This window comes from Chenopodium quinoa, unplaced genomic scaffold (genome assembly GCF_001683475.1).
Source record: "Chenopodium quinoa cultivar QQ74 unplaced genomic scaffold, ASM168347v1, whole genome shotgun sequence".
Taxonomy (NCBI): domain Eukaryota; kingdom Viridiplantae; phylum Streptophyta; class Magnoliopsida; order Caryophyllales; family Amaranthaceae; genus Chenopodium; species Chenopodium quinoa.
In genome coordinates this window covers 4,088,672-4,108,911 of record NW_018742204.1, presented here as the reverse complement: position 1 = coordinate 4,108,911, position 20,240 = coordinate 4,088,672, and the positions used below count along the sequence as shown (strand labels likewise).

The 20,240-nt window shown below is 34.5% G+C and overlaps 1 protein-coding gene across 1 annotated transcript; it reads right to left on the bottom strand.

The window, feature by feature from the left end:
• Positions 1-5,474: 5,474 nt before the first annotated feature.
• Positions 5,475-7,372, bottom strand: LOC110687459. The gene is made up of 3 exons (XM_021864395.1): positions 6,926-7,372; positions 6,025-6,512; positions 5,475-5,919 (listed from the first exon to the last, which is right to left on the bottom strand). The coding sequence occupies exons 1-3, from the start codon at positions 7,370-7,372 to the stop codon at positions 5,475-5,477; spliced, it is 1,380 nt and encodes a 459-aa protein (XP_021720087.1).
• Positions 7,373-20,240: the final 12,868 nt, after the last annotated feature.

Below are 20,240 nucleotides of genomic sequence, written 5' to 3'. Positions count from 1 at the left end.
CACTCTGTTGAGGCCGACCTATCACCCACGATTAAAGGATTGTTGGGTATTTAATTGGAATAGCTACCTCAATATTTCTAGGACCTAGATTTATTATGTTGTGATTATTTAGTGAACTCTAGTGCATCATCAATCAACATAAATAAAATCTAACATGCATAATCTACTAATGCATAAATAAAACATGACATAGTATGGCCCCTTAATCCTAAGAAAACTAATAAAGCAATAAAGGCTCCCACTTCAATCTTCATGGATCTCATCCATTTGGCTCCTTTGGCCCTTCACTCCATTGGCTTCTTGGATCAAATGCAACCTGTAACACTATTCTATTCTATTCTATCTACTATTTAAATAAAATAAAATAAATTACAAAAATACTTAACGGTACGCATACCGTTTTTAGATTACAAAAATACGAAACGATGCGCAGATCGTATTTAGAATCTATGGGTCATACTAGTCTATATATATATATAGCAATAAATAATATTACATATTATAAAGTGTCACATAATAAATCACTCATCATGCTTTCCTAAACTACAACATCGAATTATCATAATTAAGGAAACATAGCATAAAATATCTCATATTTTTAATTAATTAATTATTGCAATTAGATAATATCATATATTATTTCTAAACAACCATAAAATATCATATATTTTATTTAAGGTAAGAGATAGAATCAAATCATATTTTAGTTATGGAAGAGAAATCATATTTATTTTCCATGGCTATCCTAACTAATTTAGGACGATATTCTATCCTAATTGCTAGCCAATCAAATAATTTTAAATCAATTATTATCCAAATAATTATGGGATAATCTCATTAAATCAATCATTATCCAAATAAAATCTTTTGTTCCATAATTATCTTAACAAAAATAACAACTTTAATTTTGTTAATTATCTTTTCAAAATCAAAACTTATCCTTTTAATTTTAATTTTGAAATCTGATTTTTATCCAAAATAAATAATAAAAAATAAAAAATTTGAAACATGCGCAAGCCACCGTGGTATGGCCAGCCGGAGCCGGCCGTACACCTTGCGGTGTACGCTGCGCTACAGCAACGCAAGAACAGCAGTAGCAGCACACGCAGCTTGTGGTGCACTGTTGTGCTTCTCCTGTTCCACTTCCTGCCCAGCCCGCCCTCCCTCCTGAACCACCACCGGTGCGACAGTCGCCGTGGCAGCGCCACCCAGTCGCGGCTGCCGCACCCAAAAACCTTTTTTTTATTATTTTTTTGTTTATTAAAACAAAACTTTTTATTAAAAGTAAATTAATGTGGTCCCTTTAATTTTAAAATTAAATCATATTCAATTTCAAAATTAGGGTTCTTCATGAATTTAATCCCCAATTCAATTTAACTTTTAAATTAAATAATTTGATCATGAAAAATTCATAATTTAACATGAAATCAAATAGATTAAATTCTTTAAACATATAATTATCGAATTAAACCAAAACCAAAACACAAAATTTCACAAATTAGGGTGTAAGGTTATGAAAATTTTGAAATTATGGTGAGAGGGTTCGAATTTTTCGAGTGCTTTAGGGCTAATTCGGAGCAAATTAAACATTTTTTAATGATTCTATATTTTTAAATCACATTTAAAATAATAATGGACCCATAATTAAATTATTCTCCTCCTAATTGAATTAAAAACTGTGGGCTATCAAAGAATTAATATTCAATATATGTACATGCATAGGCTAACTGATACCACTGTAGGAGTTTATAGGTACGAATGCGGAAAACATGAATCATATTCATATAGAACCTAATCCCAAGATCATGCATAACACATAAAGAATTAGAATTAATACCATTGAAGCGTGATTCCACGTGCGGTCGAACAAGAACAAGAGAGATATAGAACCTCAAGCGTGATTCCTCTACTTGGTCCACAGGCACAGATTAAGACCTCCACTAATGCTAGTTAGTCGCAATCGAACACTTCAATTGACCTTCTATGGAGAAGAACGGGCAACGAACAAATCATGAATCACCACGAAGGGAGGGGATAGGCTTGTGGTACAGAGAGAGAGAGAGAGAGAGAGAGAGAGAGAGAGATTTTAGATTACGGGTAGCTTGGTGCACAATTAACTGTTAATTGTGTTGTATCATACAACCCTAGGCATGGACTTTAGTTATAGATCTCATCTCTAAATAAGAGTCCATGACAAAGCCCAAATCCTAACTCTAATCTAACTATACTAGCCCAATCCAATTCATGATTGGTTACTTGTTCATGAGGCCCATAAATGGGCCTCTAACTTGCTTAACCCAATACCTTTGTTGTGTGACCTCATAGGATCAATTCTAGTGGGCTTTGGACTATTTGACTAGCCCAAAGATCAATGATCATAGTCTAGCAATAGATAATGAAGACCCGAAAGAACGAACTTATTATCTCTATAATAGTGATCCTTGATATATCTAGTAATTTCACTTATCGAAGACAGAACTCCTTCAACATTTTTAATCTAATTCCTAATTTATCTTATACAATTCTAAGTACTTAGTAAAGTCAGTAGCACATATCACTTATGTCCCACATTTTGTTTATACATAAACCGAATTTATTTAACTCTTTTCGTAACATCTAGAAATTCTAAAAAGATTGTCCTTCTTTGTGGATCTTCAATGAGTGTACATGCATAGTAATAAAATTCAGGTGAGCTGGAATCAAAATCTTCCATGGAACACAACTTAACCAAAGCATCAGTCACACTATATTTTGGTTCAGCAACATTCATAGAATTCATCATATTCACCATAGCAGTTTGAAACTCTTTTGGGGAACTATTCCTCTCAGCAATTATTTCCATCATTCCATCAATTTTATCACTAAGGGCGGCACTCAGACCTTGCACTCTTGTTACTTTAAAAGGAACCACTCTCCATTACCCTTTTACCTTTTCCTTTATCATTGATCTCATTAGGGGTGAATACGGGGTTAAGGGATGAAGGGCATTGTTCCCTCCACATCACATCTCATTCATTTCTCAAATTAAAACCTCCTCCATCATAATCATTAACATAAGGAGAATGAGCGTGACGAGAACTAATGGGTGGAGAAGGAACATATACTTCATCATCCATTGTAGGAGGATCGCTGGAATAAACTTTTTGGCTCCTTGGGCACATCCCCCAAAAACTTTATCCATTTTGTATTCAAGATCAAGTTCAATTCCTTTATTACGAAAGATTTTAAATTTTGAATTTTTCTATAAAAAATGAGTTAAAATTTTCCTTACCTTCCCCCCATCTTATTAATCATTAAACAACACTCTTATGAAAAAAAAAGAAATAAATAAAGAAAAAAATAAAAATAACTAACCTTTATTTTTTACGTCCACCACTCATCACTTGTGGCAACCGTTTCCTTTCTCATGATACCACCCTAAGCCGGTTTACTTGGATTTTAATTTCTTCCAAAGCAAGTATCCATTTAGGCCTCATTCCATCCAATTTGTTTTTAAGCCGGCCTTTATCCCATGCTAAGTTTGTGGTATTTTCCCAAATTTCTGCCACTTTGTGAAATAATAGCACCATTTTTCCTTTATTCCACAATGTGTTTTTAATACAAAGATCAAAAAGTATGTGAGTTAATTCAGTGGAACAAATAATTCGATTTATATTCACCAATTCTTGGATTTCTCCGTCATTTATCCTCTTCCCTATGTGGGACCATCCAAACATAAGTAAGTAAAAACATTATTACACAAACATTTCAACTCATATACTATTAGCAAAATGAAACACCAAACTGTGATATGAAAGATGTAAATAACAACTATATAACAAGATCATTAAAGTATAGAATAGCAAGTTTAAAAGTCAAACTCTTATAATTAAATAATAACAGGGACAGGACATATAAAAGATGTAAACTGCAAATTCTTTCCTAAAAGATTTAAATTACAAATTCAATGTTCTAATATATGCTAGCAACTATTGTATAAATTAATTTTGTATGATTTGATTTTGGGTGAAAAGGGTGATAATAGTAAATCTAGAGAGCAAACACTAATTAAAACATCATTTTTCTTCCTCTTTCATTTTTGCTCATGCATTAAGCTAGTTGGGATCTCACTTTTTTGATGAGATTGATTTTTTTATTATTATTATTTAAAAAAAAAAAAAAACTGAACCCATACATCTACAAATTGAGTTCTCAATATTTTTGTTTGAACTAATCTATAAGTCTTCTTATTAAATTTTTCCCTAATTAAAAGAAAATTGAAGAGCTTCATGGTAAATTCTACATCAAATTAAACCAAATAAAATGGACATTTTCTACAGTTCTAAAAAACTTAATAACCAAAAAAAATAACAAAAAAAAATTCAAAGTTACTGAATTATGTAGTCATGCATATGCCGAAGCTTGATTATGAATTTATGCTCCGCCTCTCCCGCCGCTCTAGTGGAAGTAGTACGTTCACATGAACTTCTCCCAAATTCTCTCTGTCGCGTAGTAGTAGTAGTATATTAGGGTTTTTTGTTTAAGGAGAGAGAATGGTAATAGGTTTAATGAGGGATAAAATTGTAATTATTATCATTTAAGTCAAAAGCCAACCCAAAAAAGCTACTCTAACTAGCTTTTGGCGAAAAAGGTGGCTTTTTAGCCAACCAAAAAGCCAATTAACCAAACATAAATTTTGGTTGTTTGACCAATTCCAAAAGCCAAAATATATACAGAAAGCCATCAAAAAGCTACTTACCAAACAACCCCATAAACAAACACTGGATACATATTACATAGCTAACAGCATTATGCAAATTTTAGAGTTGAACTTGTAATCCCTAACAAGTTACCAAAAGGAAGACCTATTCTTTTTTTGGTGGAGGGGGGGCATCAAGTTTCAACCACCTCTCAAATAAGTTGTCTTGGGACATTACCTTAAGGGCGAATGATATAGGTTCGCACTTAGAGACATAGTTTTCTAAGTTTTTTATATTACTATAAATAAGTACTATATTAATTTCTCAACAATACTGTTCGGCAATTTTTTTTTTTTTTTTTTGGTGTAAGACACTTACTGACGCAAAATAAGTCATGATTGGGTCGTTACCTTGAAGGCTACGGTTTTACTGACGAGTTTTATTACTAAACCATCCAATACTTTTTTGGGTTGTTCTTTTAGGGATTGAGGGATACTCCTTATACAAGAAATTAAATTACGAATTTCTCCTTTCCCACAACATTTTTTTTTTGAAGAAAAACGGGAGCCAATATTATTAACTCAAAGCAAGTTTATCCATCGTTACATAGGTCGAGATATCCGAGGGGCTATGATTTTCCCATATTTGTTCATCTCCAAATGGGAACATCTTAGCCAAGTGATGAGCAACCATGTTGCCATCCCTTTTAACATGACTGAAACTTATAGAGTTTAAAGTACTGCTTAAAGCTAAGATATCTTCTAAGATAGAGTCTAGTTTGGTACAGAAGATCATCTATTTTTGCAACCTGTGGACGATCACTTCGCAGTCTGATTCCACTACCACATCCCTCAAGCCATACTTTTTCCCAAGTCTCAAGGCCATCACAATGCCTTTAGCCTTTGCAATGACAGGCTTCCACCATGCATTTGATCGACGAATAGCAGTAAATATTACGTCACCACCTTCATTTCTTGCCACAACACCCAGCCCCACGTTACCTTCAGTGCTTAGGCAGGCATCAGAATTTATTTTGACCACACCAGGAGGAGGTGCACTCCAAGCACGCTGTTGTTGCACTCTTTTGATTCCAGGTCTTTGGTAAATGCATTTAGCATATTTTCCTTGATCATCCTCTAGCCTTTCTACTCTATCCATGATCACCAAATTAGGAGTAAACTTGTTATTAAAGATCTTCTTGTTCCTCTCAGTCCACACACACCAAGCCAATATAGCACCCCTATGCACAATTTTTCCATCAATGTTCGACTAGGCAGCAATCAGGTCACACATTGACTTGCTACCCCCATCTCTCATCATAATAGAGCATCGAGTATCATCCCACAGGTGCTTAACCCTGCTGCAGTTGTACAGGGCATGCAAGGTGCTCTCTGTATCTCTATTACACCACGAGCAAGCAGGGCTCTCTATCATGTGACGGCGCACCAAGTCAGACCTGGTTGGAAGTGTATTCGTGCACACTCTCCATAGGAAATTTTGGATTTTAGAGGAAACATCCAAACTCCAAATTTTCACCCAAGCATTGTGAAAATTATCAAGATTACATCCCTTACCCAACATGTAGGCAGATTTAACATTATACGTACCTTCTTTTGAGAATGCCCACATCAACACATCCTTTGGGGCTCTAACACTAAGGGGGATAGAAAGTATACATCTCTGATCCCTCTCATTAAAGTGCTCTGCTAGTAAGTCCAATCTCCACTCATGCCTAACATGATCAATGATATCACTTACTTGTTGCAGCTCATCAAGAATGTCACTCACAATAAATCTCCCACCTTCATCAACTAGCCATGGGTTGATCGAATGCTAACGTCATACCCATTGCCAATATTCCACAGTAATCCTTCTTTCACAAGAGATTTAGCACTCCAAATGCTCTTCCATGAGTAACTACAAGAGTACCCCAGAGCCGCATCAAGGATGGAGCAGTTCGGGAAGTATTTTGCTTTCATCACCTTACCAAGAAGTGTACCCTCCCCCTTTAATAATCTCTACACTGGTCTTCTAAGTAAAGTATCATTGAAGACCGTGAGATCTTTAAACCCCATACCCCCAAAGCATTTTGGCTCACATAAGCTCCTCCAACTCCTCCAATGGACCCTTTTTTTGTCATTGTTGTTGCCCCAAAAGAATCTGGCCATAGCCGCCTCTATTCCCCGAGTGACAGAAATCGAAAATTTATAAATACTCATGAGGTAGGTTGGTATTGCTTATATTACTTCCTTTAGGAGAATTTCCTTTCCCGCCTTCGATAACAATTTTTCCTTCCTGCCATGTAGTTTTTTCCAAACTCTATCAGTCAAAGCCCCAAAAGTCACACTTTTCGATCTTCCACAAATGGCAGGAATTACCAAATATTTTTCATGCTTCTTTACCTCTTTCATGCTCAAGATATCAATCAACTCCCTCTTGCGATCAGTGCTAACCCCTCTACTGACTGAAACGTCCTTTTCATAATTAATTTTCTGACCAGTTACCGCTTCATATTTATTGAGAATAACAACTATTTCTTGGCACTCTTGTCGGTTGGCTCTAGTAAAAAGGAGACTGTCATCTAAAAAAAGAGGATGTGGTATTTCCGGGCCACTTCTATTTGCTTTTGCACCATGAATGCTTTTGCAAGCTACTTGTGCATGATTCATGTTTGAGAAGGCATCCGCTACCATTATGAACAAGTAAGGTGACAAAGGGTCCCCTTGCCTCAACCCTCTATTCGGGGTTAGCGAACCCCAAATTCTCCCATTTATTACAAACGATTACTTTACCGTTGTCACACATTCCATTACTAAATTCACCTAACGACCATCAAACCCCATCGTCAAAAGCAACTTTCTCAAGAAGGCCCACTCAACTCTATCATATGCTTTACTCATATCGAGTTTCATAGCTATTGTGCCTCTACCACTTCTAGCACGTTTTTTCATTGAGTGAAAACTTCTAGGGAAATAAGAGCGTTGTCTGTGATCTGACGACTCGGAACAAACGCACTTTGATAATCTGAAATCACATCTAAGAGGATCTTCTTTAGTTTAAGAACTAAGACCTTTGAGACCAACTTATAAAGCACATTGCAAAGGCTAATAGGCCTAAATTCCAAGGGAAGGGTAGGCGAGTCAACCTTTGGGATTAAGGCAATGTTAGTATTATTGAGAGCACTAGGGAAAGACATACCAATTAGAATATTACCCATGAAGGTCGCAACATCATCTCCCACTATGTGCCAGAACCTTTGATAAAAAATGGCATGCATCCCGTCTGGTCCCGGGGCTTTGCTCGGATGCATTTGTTGGAGTGCATCGAAAATTTCCTGCTTTGAGTATGGTCTCATGAGCTCCGCATTCTGATCTGCTGTTATGGCTTCGTGAATATGGCTCAAGACACTATTCATTGCATCATCAGTTTGGCAGGAAGACCCAAAATAATCCTTAATAATCCTTAATAATTGTATGGATATCCTCCCCATCAGTTCGCCAAATTGAGCTATTATCAAATAGCCCCTTGATTCTATTTTTTGTTTTCCCTGAATAGCTTTATGATGAAAGTAGCTAGTGTTTTTGTCTCCGTCTCTCACCTCCGACACCCTTGAACGCAAGGACCAGTATTCTTCATGTTTTGAGTGTAAATCGTCCAGCCTTGCTTCAAGCTCAGAACACTTAGCACAATTCAAATGCGTTAGAGGGTCTTGCTGAACCTGGTGAAGCTCCTTTTCCACATCCTCAATCTGCTTTCCGAGATCATCATACTTCACTTTACTCCAATGCAGAAGTCTCATTGCCACTCCCTCAATTCGTTCTTCAATTGCCTTTCCCATAGTATTATCTCAAACACTCTTTACTTCCTGCTCACATGACTCATCTAGTAACCAGGAGGTTTCAAAACAAAAGGATTTCCTCCCCTTATTTCGTCTCCTCTCAGGAACCTTCTCTCTGATAACAATAGCACAGTGATCAGACTTGTAGCAAACTAAATGTTGAATGCACACATTTGGGAACAGAGATAACCAGGAAGATGTCATAAGAAAACGATCTAGTTTTTCACGCACCATCCCTCTACTAGTGTTCTTTTCCCAGGTATACCACTGTCCATTCGCCTTGAGCTCTCGCAAACAACACTCATCAACTACCTCACGAAAATTGTACATCTCCTTTCTGTCTCTATCTGATCCTCCCTCTTTCTCACCCATGTGTAAAATCTCATTAAAGTTTCCTCCAACAATGATTATTGGAAGATCCGATTCTTCACAAACATGCCTCATCAATCTCCAAGTGCGATGTTTATTTTCACCTTTGGGCCACCCATATATCCCTATAAATATCTAGTTCCTCTTATCCGAACCAACCTCACCACAAATATGGTTGCTGGAATAAGACTTAAGTGTGAACTTGAGATTCTCTTGCTTCCAAAAAATACTTAATCCACCTTCTAAACCACGGCTTGACACTCCAAATGCTCCAGAAAACCCCAATCTATATTTATGAGCCTCACACTCATTTTTATTAATTTTTGATTCCGACAAAAACACAATGTCGGGGGCAAACTCCCTACTCCATCTATGGAGTTGTCAAACTGCTCGTGGGTTGCCCATCCCATGGCAATTCTAGCATAGAAGACTCATTGGGTAGGGCGGGGTTGGATATCACCAACTATAACACCCCCAAATCTCCTTCTACGGAAATACTAGTATAATACATATAATTATACCGTAGAGATAGACTTGTGCGTATTACCGCCGCGTGATTACGCAAGGCTACTCAAAATACTTAACTCAATAACAAAACTTGCAGCAGAAACTCAACTTTCTTTTATTAATACTTATAAAAAATAGTAACATTTTTATGAGTAATCAAAATAAAGACAAGACCAACATTCCTAAACTAGGTGAAGCAAATCACGGGACTCCCATATGCTCATTTATGACTCCACCTAAAAATAGTCAACACTGCTTACCATTATGGTAAACAGGGTGAACCAAAACAAATAGGAAATACCGATTAGCAAAATATGCTAAGTACGATGAGTGCAAGATAATGTAAACTCAATTTATTTGGAAACATGCTTTTAAAACCAATTCCAATAATGAAGCTAATAAATTCAAAACTCACATTCCAAAACCGATTCCAATATAATGATTCATATTCAAAATGATAGTTAATAAAACCAATTTCTTTATTAAGAACCAATTCCTTTCAATCCAATTCCTCACCCAAGTGTACACACCCCCCAAGCTAGTCTCCTTATGTTACAAGGCTATTCTTGAGGAAAGACTCGGTCATACAAAGTCCAAGGCCTTATCAATAAACCAAATCCGCATAGTGGGATTACAAACATGCTTATAAAGCATTAATAATAATGATTCAATGGTTCAATAAATTCTTTTAATATCCAATAGTTCCAATATAATTCAAAACTCCTTTTTAATAATTCCACATGCTTTCAAAATCAAACCTTGTAAATAAATACTTGAGAATAAAATCTCATATTAATAACTTTTCAAAATCAACAACTCTTCCTTGAAAAACCTTTATTTAATTTAACAAACCTTTTAAAATCAATTCCTTTATTTAAACACAATAAGTAATCCAAACCATTCAAAACAATGATTTAAAAATCAATCAATCATTCAAAATACTTTTATTAAAATCAATACCTTCTAACATAATTCATTTAAAAATCATAATTCAAATCAATTTAATTCAATCACCGTACCAATCAAATCATGTAAAACAAGTTATTCAAACCAATCACTTTGAAAGGTATCTAGCCACCTAAACGTACCTTGATCCTTGCTAGAAAAACCACATAAAAAGGACCTCAGGAACCTTGATCAAACACACCCTACAAATAAATATAACCTTAATCAATATAAGGTTAACAAATAATTAAAAACCTCCAACTATATGTACATGAACCTTTTAGATTAATTTCTCATAAACATAATTAAAAATCTGATTTTATATAATTAAAACTACACATAATAATTATTTATAAATCCCCCATAATAATAATAATAATAATAATAATAATAATAATAATAATAATAATAATAATAATAATAATTGAATAAGAGAAGAGAATAAGAAAAGATAAGAAACCAGGGAAAAGAAAAGAATTAGATTTGCGTAGGAAAGAATAGGCAGAACTTGCAGAGGCCATAACTCCTTCGATATAAATCCGTATTGGGTGATTCTTGAGCCTAACCTCAAGGATATTTTGAGAAGAACAATTTTCTGTGAAACTTCAATACCCCAAAACTGACCAGAAGTTTCTGAAAATTGGCTTCAAAGATAAACGGGATGATTTGTGTAAAATTGAGGAGAAGAAAAGAAGATAATTAGGTTTTTGGTGTGAAGAATTTGAGAGGTATGGAGGGGTATCTATAGGCTAGCTCATGCAAGAATTATGGTAAGAGAATGTGGGAAGAATTATGGCAAGTAAGGTTTATGAGATTACTTGGAGAAGTGAGTAAAAGAATTAAGGAAAGTTTTGATATTAAGGTAATTGTGTATAATTGAATATGGAAGGTATGTATGTCATGAAAAATATTAAGAAGATTGAAATTACTTGGGGAATAATTAAGAAAAATGATTGGCAAGAAAATATGATGATTAGATATTAAAAAGATGGAGAATTAGAATTAACGAAAATAAGAGATTTTGAGAGATAATTAAAATATAATTTTACCAAATATATTCCCCCAAAATAATTCACGAGGGCCGAAAATATTGAGCTTACCATAGATCAAATATTCGGATTCCTCTAGATATATTTGGGAAGATTTTGCTCGGTTTTTAAGGAATAAAATAATTGTATAAAAATATAGAATAAATAATTAAATAATTAATTAATTAAATACCAATTATTTACCAATAAATAACCAAGAAAAATCATATTTTCCATACATGGAAAATCAAAAATCCTAGTTAATTATTGGAAAATTTCGGCCATAATAAAATAATTAATAAAATATTATTTTGCTTTAATTAAAATATCCGAAATATGTAAACAATCCGGTTTTTAAAATAGGATAAATGGATAATATATCTTATAAAAAAATGATTAATTTTCAAAATACTTTTGGCGCCAAAATTCAAATATTATTTTGGCACCAAATAATAAATTTACTAAAAACCCCTTTTTGAAAAATAATTTTAATTAATTAATTAGAAAATACGTATGAAAATACGAGGTATTACACCAACCTCCGCCAAAGGCCCCGTGCCTGTGAGAGTAGTTGAGTTCAACATCATCTTTTTTATCACAATCCCTTGCTGTTCACCTTCATCCTTTTCTTCTGTGCCTCTCTTACCCCTTTCAAAAGGCAAGTCTGAATAATCCCCCTGCATCATAGTACTACGATCCATTCTTCTCCAACCTCTCTTGCCCCTAGTGTTTTACTAGGAGCATTGGATTTTTCATCTGCTATTTGAATTGCCTGGCTCCTATTCTGATCAGTATTCCCTTCTACAAAATTACTGCTACTTTCCTGACTTTTGATAGCTTCTGTTTTGTTTTCAATCCCACTTTCCACCAATACTAATGAGCATTTTGTTTGTTCTGTGGTGACCACCCATGTCTTTTCAACATTATGATATTCTTTCTCCTCAGAGTCAGTTGACACAGATTCTATTATTAAAGCATTAAATTTTTTGTTTAGGACTAGCTTCACAACAAATAGAGTCTTCCTACATGCCTTAACCTCATCTATTTCTTCCAGAAGCTTTGACTCCCCCTTCTTGGAGTTGCACGGATCCTGGTAGTCCACCCCAGTCCTCTCTTTCCTGGTCATCCTCAGAAAATTCACCACAATCTTTTTCACTGTCCTATAATACCACACATGAGACAAAAATAAGGGAGTCTTTCATATTTGAGGCGAATTTTAAGCATTCTGCCCCCCTTAACCTTGATTTCCATCCCCTGTTTCAAAGGTTTGGTTACATCAAGATTGATTTTAATGCGTCTATACTCCTCTAACCCCAATTCATCAGGTTCAAGGTCAATACACTCCCCCAATTTACCTCCAATTGCTTTTGCAATAGCATCTGATCGATAATTAAATGGGAGGTCAAGAATCCGGATCCAGAAGGGAGAATGGGTTAAAGGAACGTCTGCTAGTTGTTCACTTTCACCCACGTTGATAAGAACCAGAAGATGGTTTTTGAAACACCACGGCCTTCCTTCAAGAATTCGTTCTTTGTCTTTCCAATGGAAAAATTAAAAAACAAAGAGACTTTGGACTAACCATTCTGATTATTATCTTCTTCGAAACTGACCATGATTGCATCATGGTCTTTTTAATAGCTTCGACATTAAAGTTTCGGTCTGTTATCAGTTTCCCTACAAGCATGAGAGAAACCCTATCCGACGAATCAGAAACATCCTGTTTGCTAACGTCAACATCCTCCTTCTCGTCAGTGATTTGGAGAGTCTTACACTTGTCTGCTAGATCATCAGCCATGGCTAGCAATCAACCTCCACGAAGTTAGGGTTTCATATCTTTCAAGGGAGTTGAGAACCCTGTCTTTCAAGGGAGTTTATTCTACTTGTTTTTCCCACAACAGTTTTTTTACTCTTACAAGTAATAACGTCTCCCAATATACTGTTCGGCAATACTAAGGCATGATTTACTGACGCTATATTTTTTTTTTCTTTGGGTGTAAGAGTGTAACCTACAACAATTAACAAGCAATTTCTTTTGACACGAAACTTTAAAGTTTTTATAGTTTGACATTAATTTTTGTAATTGGGAAAAAAAATACAATAGGGAAAAAAAAGGTACCAATTATCATTAATGAGTGCAACAACCATTAAAATAGTAAAACCCCATAGTATATTACTTGTACGAGTAAAAAAATGTTGTGGGAAAGGAGAAATTCGTAATTTAATTTCTTGTATAAGGAGTATCCCTCCATCCCTAAAAGAACAACCCTTTTGGGTTGATTTTGCGGGTATTAAAAAAGTTAAATTAAAAAAAAAAATAGTAAAAGTATATTGGATAATAAATTATGGGTTTTTTTAATGCAAATTAGTCGATCATATTTTGGAACTAAAATTAGGCTAAAAAAGGTCAAACTTTTGGAGACGGAAAAATTAATAAAATGAGTATTTATAAAAACTTCCCGGGGAAGATTATAATAAATACTACGTACATCGTAATATTGAATAAAAAAACTAGGGTAATTTTATTTCAAAAAACAAGAAGGTGGTAAAGTTTTTCAAAAATCTCTCCTCTTTCCCTCTTAAGAGTTAAGACTACTCTGCCGATTTATCAGGAAGCCAACGCCGTCATCAATCTTCTTTCACAACTTCAGCTTCAGCATTCCTAAAGGTATAATCTTTGTTTCTTTTAATTTTCCTATTTTATTTACCATATTACTCCCGTACATTTTTTGTTCATAACTCTTCATTTGGGTAATTGGGTACCTGATTATATTTCAATGACACAATTCTATAGTTTAAACAATAAAAAATTCAACTTTTTGTGGGAAATTGTTGTGGGTTTTTTGATAAATTATTGTGGTTTTTTTTTTGTGGGAAATTGTTGTGAAGTTTTAGGGAAAAGTTGTGAAATTGTAGTATGTAATTGTGTGATTTTGTTGTTCTTGATTGTTGGATTTTGTGAAATTGTTTTCAGAGGAGTGCCAAGGCTCCAAGCCTTAATCTACTATGAAACACGCCAAATATGAAAAATCCCCATTATTGGGGTTAGCAGATGATTTAATCCATGAAATCCTGCTTCGAATGCCTGCAAATTCCTTAGGAAGGGTCAGATGTGTGTGCAAAAAACTGAATTCCTTAATCTCAAACCCCAAATTCGCCATATCTCATATCAAATTTTCGTAATCGGCCACTAATCCACCCTTAACCATTGCTATGCTAAGGTATAATACCTTTTCTTCGCTCAAGTTTAGTAGTTATGATGATATCACTGAGGGCGTAGAGTTAAACCCATGGGGAAGACATCAATTCGACGATGATGATACTTTTGAGGGTTGTTACTTTTTCATGGTTAGATGATAGTTTTGATATTTAATTTTAAGTTTATTTAAAACAAAATTATAATATTTTCTTAGAAGATCATTCGTGGTTGTAATTCTAAGTGATTTAGTTGTTTATAAAGATAAAAATATATACATACATATGTGAGTGTGTGTGTGTATGTTAGAATATATTATAATTATAAAAGTGTGTGGGTGCATCTTGGAGAATAAAAGTTTGAATATTTGTAAGCACGAATAATTTGTTTCAAAAGTTGTTTATGAGTTTAATTAACTTTGAAATTAAAGCATATTATTTTTTTTAAATATTTTTATTTACGGAAAATTTATTATGAAAAATGTTCTATATGGAACCTATTTATGGATTGTTTATAAAAGTGTAGTTTTATAAAAGGAATTTTTCAATTTCTAAGGTTTGAAAGAAGGTTGCTAGTATTAAAATTGTATGATCTTATATTATCTATTATTGTTATTATTAATACATACGCATCATTTGTGGTGTAAGTCGAGGGTCACTTATAGACAAGGGCCATTTATATATATTGATCATCTTACTCCATTGTATAAGCTCGTGAAGGAGCATAAGCGCAAGCTAGGGGTGTGCACTTGGTATTGAAAGGGTTAAGAAAAGAATGATTTCTAGCTATTTGAATTAGAAATTATTTTACTAAGTGTTATAATGGAATTTTTCTAAATGTGGAGATTTCTGTTAGTGAAAGGTCTAACTAACCATGAATTTAAAGTTAAGTATTCTGAAAGCATTTGGCACCTGTATGTAATTAGCATTTTTACTAATCCATATTTTGTTTTTGTTTTGGTTTGCCAGCTTTCCATTTATGGTGAATATGTTCAAGTGTAGATTGATACAAGGTGCTTCATTTGGGAAATTTGAGAATAAGCAGCTAGTCTAGGGTTTTTATCTTGCTTCGATTTATATATGTTTGAGTGCCAATAGTTGTGAGAAAATTTTGAATAATTATTATAAATATTTAATATAGTTAAGGTCTTGTTTGGCATAGTTTTTTGTTTTCGGTTTTCTATTTTTCTGAAAACAAAAAAAAAACCAAAAAACAGGAAACAAGAAAAAGGTGTTTATACTTTTCTATTGTTGGCTTTCAAAATTATCATGCTTTTAATAAATTTGACTAATTTTTTATTCACTATATGACATATATCATATGATTTTAAAAAAAAAAAACAAAACAAAAAAAAAAAAAAACAAAAAACCACAGCGATGCCAAAGAACCCTAAGGTTTTTCTTTCATTTTCAGGAAAGTCTCATTGATGTGGCGATAATATCTCTAAGTTTCTCTCTAAAGCATGTATTACAAATATTATTAGTTTTTTCAAGAGAAGAGTTTAGGAGTATTACAGAGTTTGTTTGTTTATTTTTTTTTTTTTGGTGAAAGAGAGGGCCAGGTCCAGGAAAAACTACAAAGCAAAAAACACCATAAAACATACTTCCTCTGTTCTTTTTTACTTGACCTGTTTCTTTTATCACGCTTGCCATTGCAAAACTTTAACGATCAATAACTTAAATCCTCCATAATTAAAAATTATAAAAGTTATATATTATGATAGTACTTATTGAGACGAATCCAAAAAGATCATACATGAATATATTTTTTCTTACATATTATTCACAAAAGACGGTCAAAGGAGGGGTGGTGAATAGTGTAAAGTCAAAGCAGGTCAAGTAATAAAGAACGGAGGAAGTAACTAAGAAAGAAAAGAAAAAACAAGGAAGAAAAACAAATCAAAACAGAAATAAAAAATCTCTACGCCAAAGACTAGTCCCTGGAAGCAGACACCAGCCGAGACCGAGCTACTCCTCCCATATCCTCCAATAAAGCGACCCTAAGATCCCCAGGAACCGCTTCAAATAGCACTAATTTTTGCTCTGCATTGACCCCATAGTTAGCCAACCAGTCCACAGCTCAGTTAGCTTCCCTATAGCAGTGATTCACAACCACTTTCCAATCACGACGTAAAATAAAAGCCCTACAATTTCGAATGATATGAATATAAGGAGAGACTAATGGAGGTTCCTCCATCAGCAAACGAACTTTAACTTCTGAGTCAACCGCTAGCTGAACTTTGCGGTGACCTCCATTCTAAGCAATCGCCAATCCTCTAAGTACTCCAAGTAATTCAGCCTTCGTGTTTGAGCAAACACCATAGTTCGAGGCAAAAACTTCAAACAATTCTCCTCCTTCACCACGGATAAGACCCCCAGCACCTGCTTTCCCTGGGTTCCCTTTTGATGCTCCATCGCTGTTAAGTTTCACCCATCCTATCCATGGGTACTCCCATTTCACAAAAATTTCCCTCTTAGGCTTAGGGAATCCCACTGCTGCATCTAACACATTTCCCATTGCTCTACGAATGTCTTCAATTCTTGATAGGATGAATGTTGCTTGATCCAAAGGTATACTCACCTCTCTTGAGAAGCACCTCTCATTTCTCCAGCGCCACAACCACCAGTGATGAGTACCTTTCACGTCTAATCATAATCGAATGAAGTGAAAGTGTGGAAAGTTTAGTGTTGCGGATAGTTTTAATTTCTTTTCTCTTCTCTCTGTTTTTGAAAATCTATTTTAAGAAAACAGCTATTCCAGTTTGGTTGGTCCATTATATGGGTCCAATAATAGTGTAGTTGGATAGGGAACGATATATTATAAGCCCAATTCCGGTGAATATTGAGGAAGTTATGACCAATTTACTAAACTGGGTCTGGTTTGAGCCTATATGCGGCCCAATGATCTAGAGGAGGGCCTAATATGGATTTATCATTCCTAATGCAATTAGGAATGGTTTTAGTCTTCTAGATTCTTCTAGAAGGTTCTTTTCATTCCTAATTCAATTAGTATTGATAAATTGACTTTTGCCAACCTTTTAGAGTTTTAATCAGAACAAAAGAATGTTTTTGAGGAAAATGCAATTTTATCCTCCTGTACGGCAATTTCTATCTGATTTCAGAAAACGCGTCAATAATTAAGTTAGCGCCAAACGCCAGCATTAGCGCCTGGCGCTAATGTCAGCGTCTGGCGCTAACCTCGTTTTACGCGTCAGAACTCTGTTTTGATTTTTTATCTTTTCGGCTGATTTTCTCTATAAATAGCCTTCTAAAAACTCCGTTTTCATTCACCAATTCTCACCAACTCTCATCAAGATTCTCTTGATTACTTTCTCTCTCTCTTTTCTAAACTAGCTTTTCTCAAATACAAAATTCCGCATTCGCAAGACTTAGATACACCTAGCCAAGTTCGAAATTGCCTTCGCCCTAGACGTGAAAGGTTTAATTTCTGAGGGTTTGGTCCCAAGTCTCTATTTCAATTATCTAATTTAATTGTTTTAATTATTATTTTCCTTGAAGTTAATAACGAACGTGTGTAATTTGTTATTAGAAAGAGGTACGAGGCATCCAAGTAAGTACTTTAATGGATTAATTGTTATTATGTAGAAATCATGCTTAGGTTGTTATTATGATTCCTTGTATGTTTTCCTTAATTTGATGTTTAGGGTGACAACAATAAATTCCTAGTATCATGTATAGGGTAACTCTAATATCAAGTATGATTAAAAGTATGATGCCTTTTATATTCTTCCTAATATTTATGATCGTTACTATCATGTTAGGGTTAAAGCTTTGATTTTTATATGTGTAGTAACATGCTAGGGTTTGTTATTAATCTTGTTAGTATCATGCCTAGGATCTTGCTATTAATATTATGATTTAACATGATTATTATAATTATGATGATGATTATAATTTATTGTTATTATGTTGCTTGATTATATATTTTATTTTTATTGCTTGATCACACCTTTATGCATGTTTAAAGGAAATTGGTACTTGTAATCACGCTTAATATGATAATTATTAATCTTGTTTAGGGTTAATTTGATTATAATTCAAGTGATCGCCAATAATAGTTTTATTTGTGCATTAATATTCAACCAACATAGATAAACAGGTTTAGGGTAAACCTATTGATTGCATGTTAGTCAGAAAGCGCACATGTATACGATCAGAATAAAGTAGAGGCCTATTATTAGGGCAGGTTCAATCTCTTTTAGGTTGGATTTGTACCTTCATCCCCGAACTACCAGTCATGGTTCCAGACCTATTGGAGTTGACGATCTCTTGGATCGTTAAGGGGTGTAACCTTCACCTCGTGAACGGTTTACAAGTTCCAAAAACTTGTTGGCGACTCTTTTGCTCTAGCTTCTTTCCCTTTGGACGCCACCGTACTTTAGTGTCTGATCACAGTGGGGTTCAAGTTAGGGATTAACGCTTGAAATATTCCCTGCACCTAGCCTTCCACATTTGAAGCAAATTAATTTCAATCCTTCGTATTGGATTCTCCAAATTCGCCCATTCATCCTAAACTTTGCCAAGAGGGGTTTGGTTAGGCCCACCTCAATGCTAAACCTCACATATTGACCCCTGTTTTTATCTTCAGTATGCTTATCGATACGAATTACCTTACCAATTTTTGACCCAATTCTATGAAGGAATTGTTTGTCAAAATACTCCACTGAAATATTCGAGATACGAACCCACGCCGTGAGCTTCTTAATAGGGGCTTCATCCGAAACAAAATTAGGAATCCATTTCCTAATAGTGAGATATGAATCTCTAATAACCCATGGTCCTTGTGAAAGAACAAATTCATAATCACTCATATTGTTAAATCTAACAATATAGTATGAACAACCAACATCTGTTAGTGTAATACCCTTTGAGACTCCATTTCATTCGAAGTCTCCTAATTAATACTTCATACCCTAACTTTTTATCAAACAATTTGATAATAAGAGCATCTTTCCATGGCTGTCTCAGCCTTATTTTCTCCTCTTTCGAGAGAGTAATGGTAGGGCATTTCTCATCCTCTTCATCTTCACCCAGATTCTCCTCATCTTCTGAGACATCCTCATATTCACCCATGCTTGCCTCATAAAGAGGATTCAGTTGACTCCCAACTCCTTTCATTGCTTGGAGATAGGGATTTTGGGCAGCAGACCCCTCATTATTGTCTTCCTCCATCATAGGGATCATTTCCTCATCATAATGTTCTAACACTGATTGATTACCATTGGGAATCATCTCTTGATTTTCATCATTTTTCTTGAATTTCTTATTCGACCTCTGCAACAAGTCGTTCTCTTCGCTCGATAACCCTAGTTTTCCTCTCGAATTCTCTCTCGACATATTTCTCTCGACTCAAAGAGTTTGTGTGTTTCCTATAGTCTAATTATAAACTAATGCACCCTTTATATGGAGGCTTAAAAGATTAAATTAAATAAAATAAATAAATTTAAAAAAAAAAATTAAAAAAAAAAAAAAAAAAAAAAAAAACCTCTTGAGACTAACTAGGGTTATGACAATGGTGCAATCAAGAGCTATGACAAAAAGACTAGTGGTGTGAAGCATCAGACTAACTTTGCTAATGTTTCAATTTTCTAGCAATCAGCATGCATGATAAGGATATTGAAGTAGTTTAAAGGATGCTCATGGTGCTTTGACCAACAATTC

Excerpts from the sequence above, each read along its gene's own strand:
- LOC110687459 (XM_021864395.1), bottom strand. The coding sequence starts at position 7,372 with ATGGTAGCGGATGCCTTCTCAAACATGAATCATGCACAAGTAGCTTGC. Across the intron at positions 6,513-6,925 it reads AGGAAATTCTCCTAAAGGAA|CATTCGATCAACCCATGGCT; the intron begins GTAATATAAGCA and ends GTATGACGTTAG. Across the intron at positions 5,920-6,024 it reads TGCAGCAGGGTTAAGCACCT|GGGTGCTATATTGGCTTGGT; the intron begins GTGGGATGATAC and ends AATTGTGCATAG.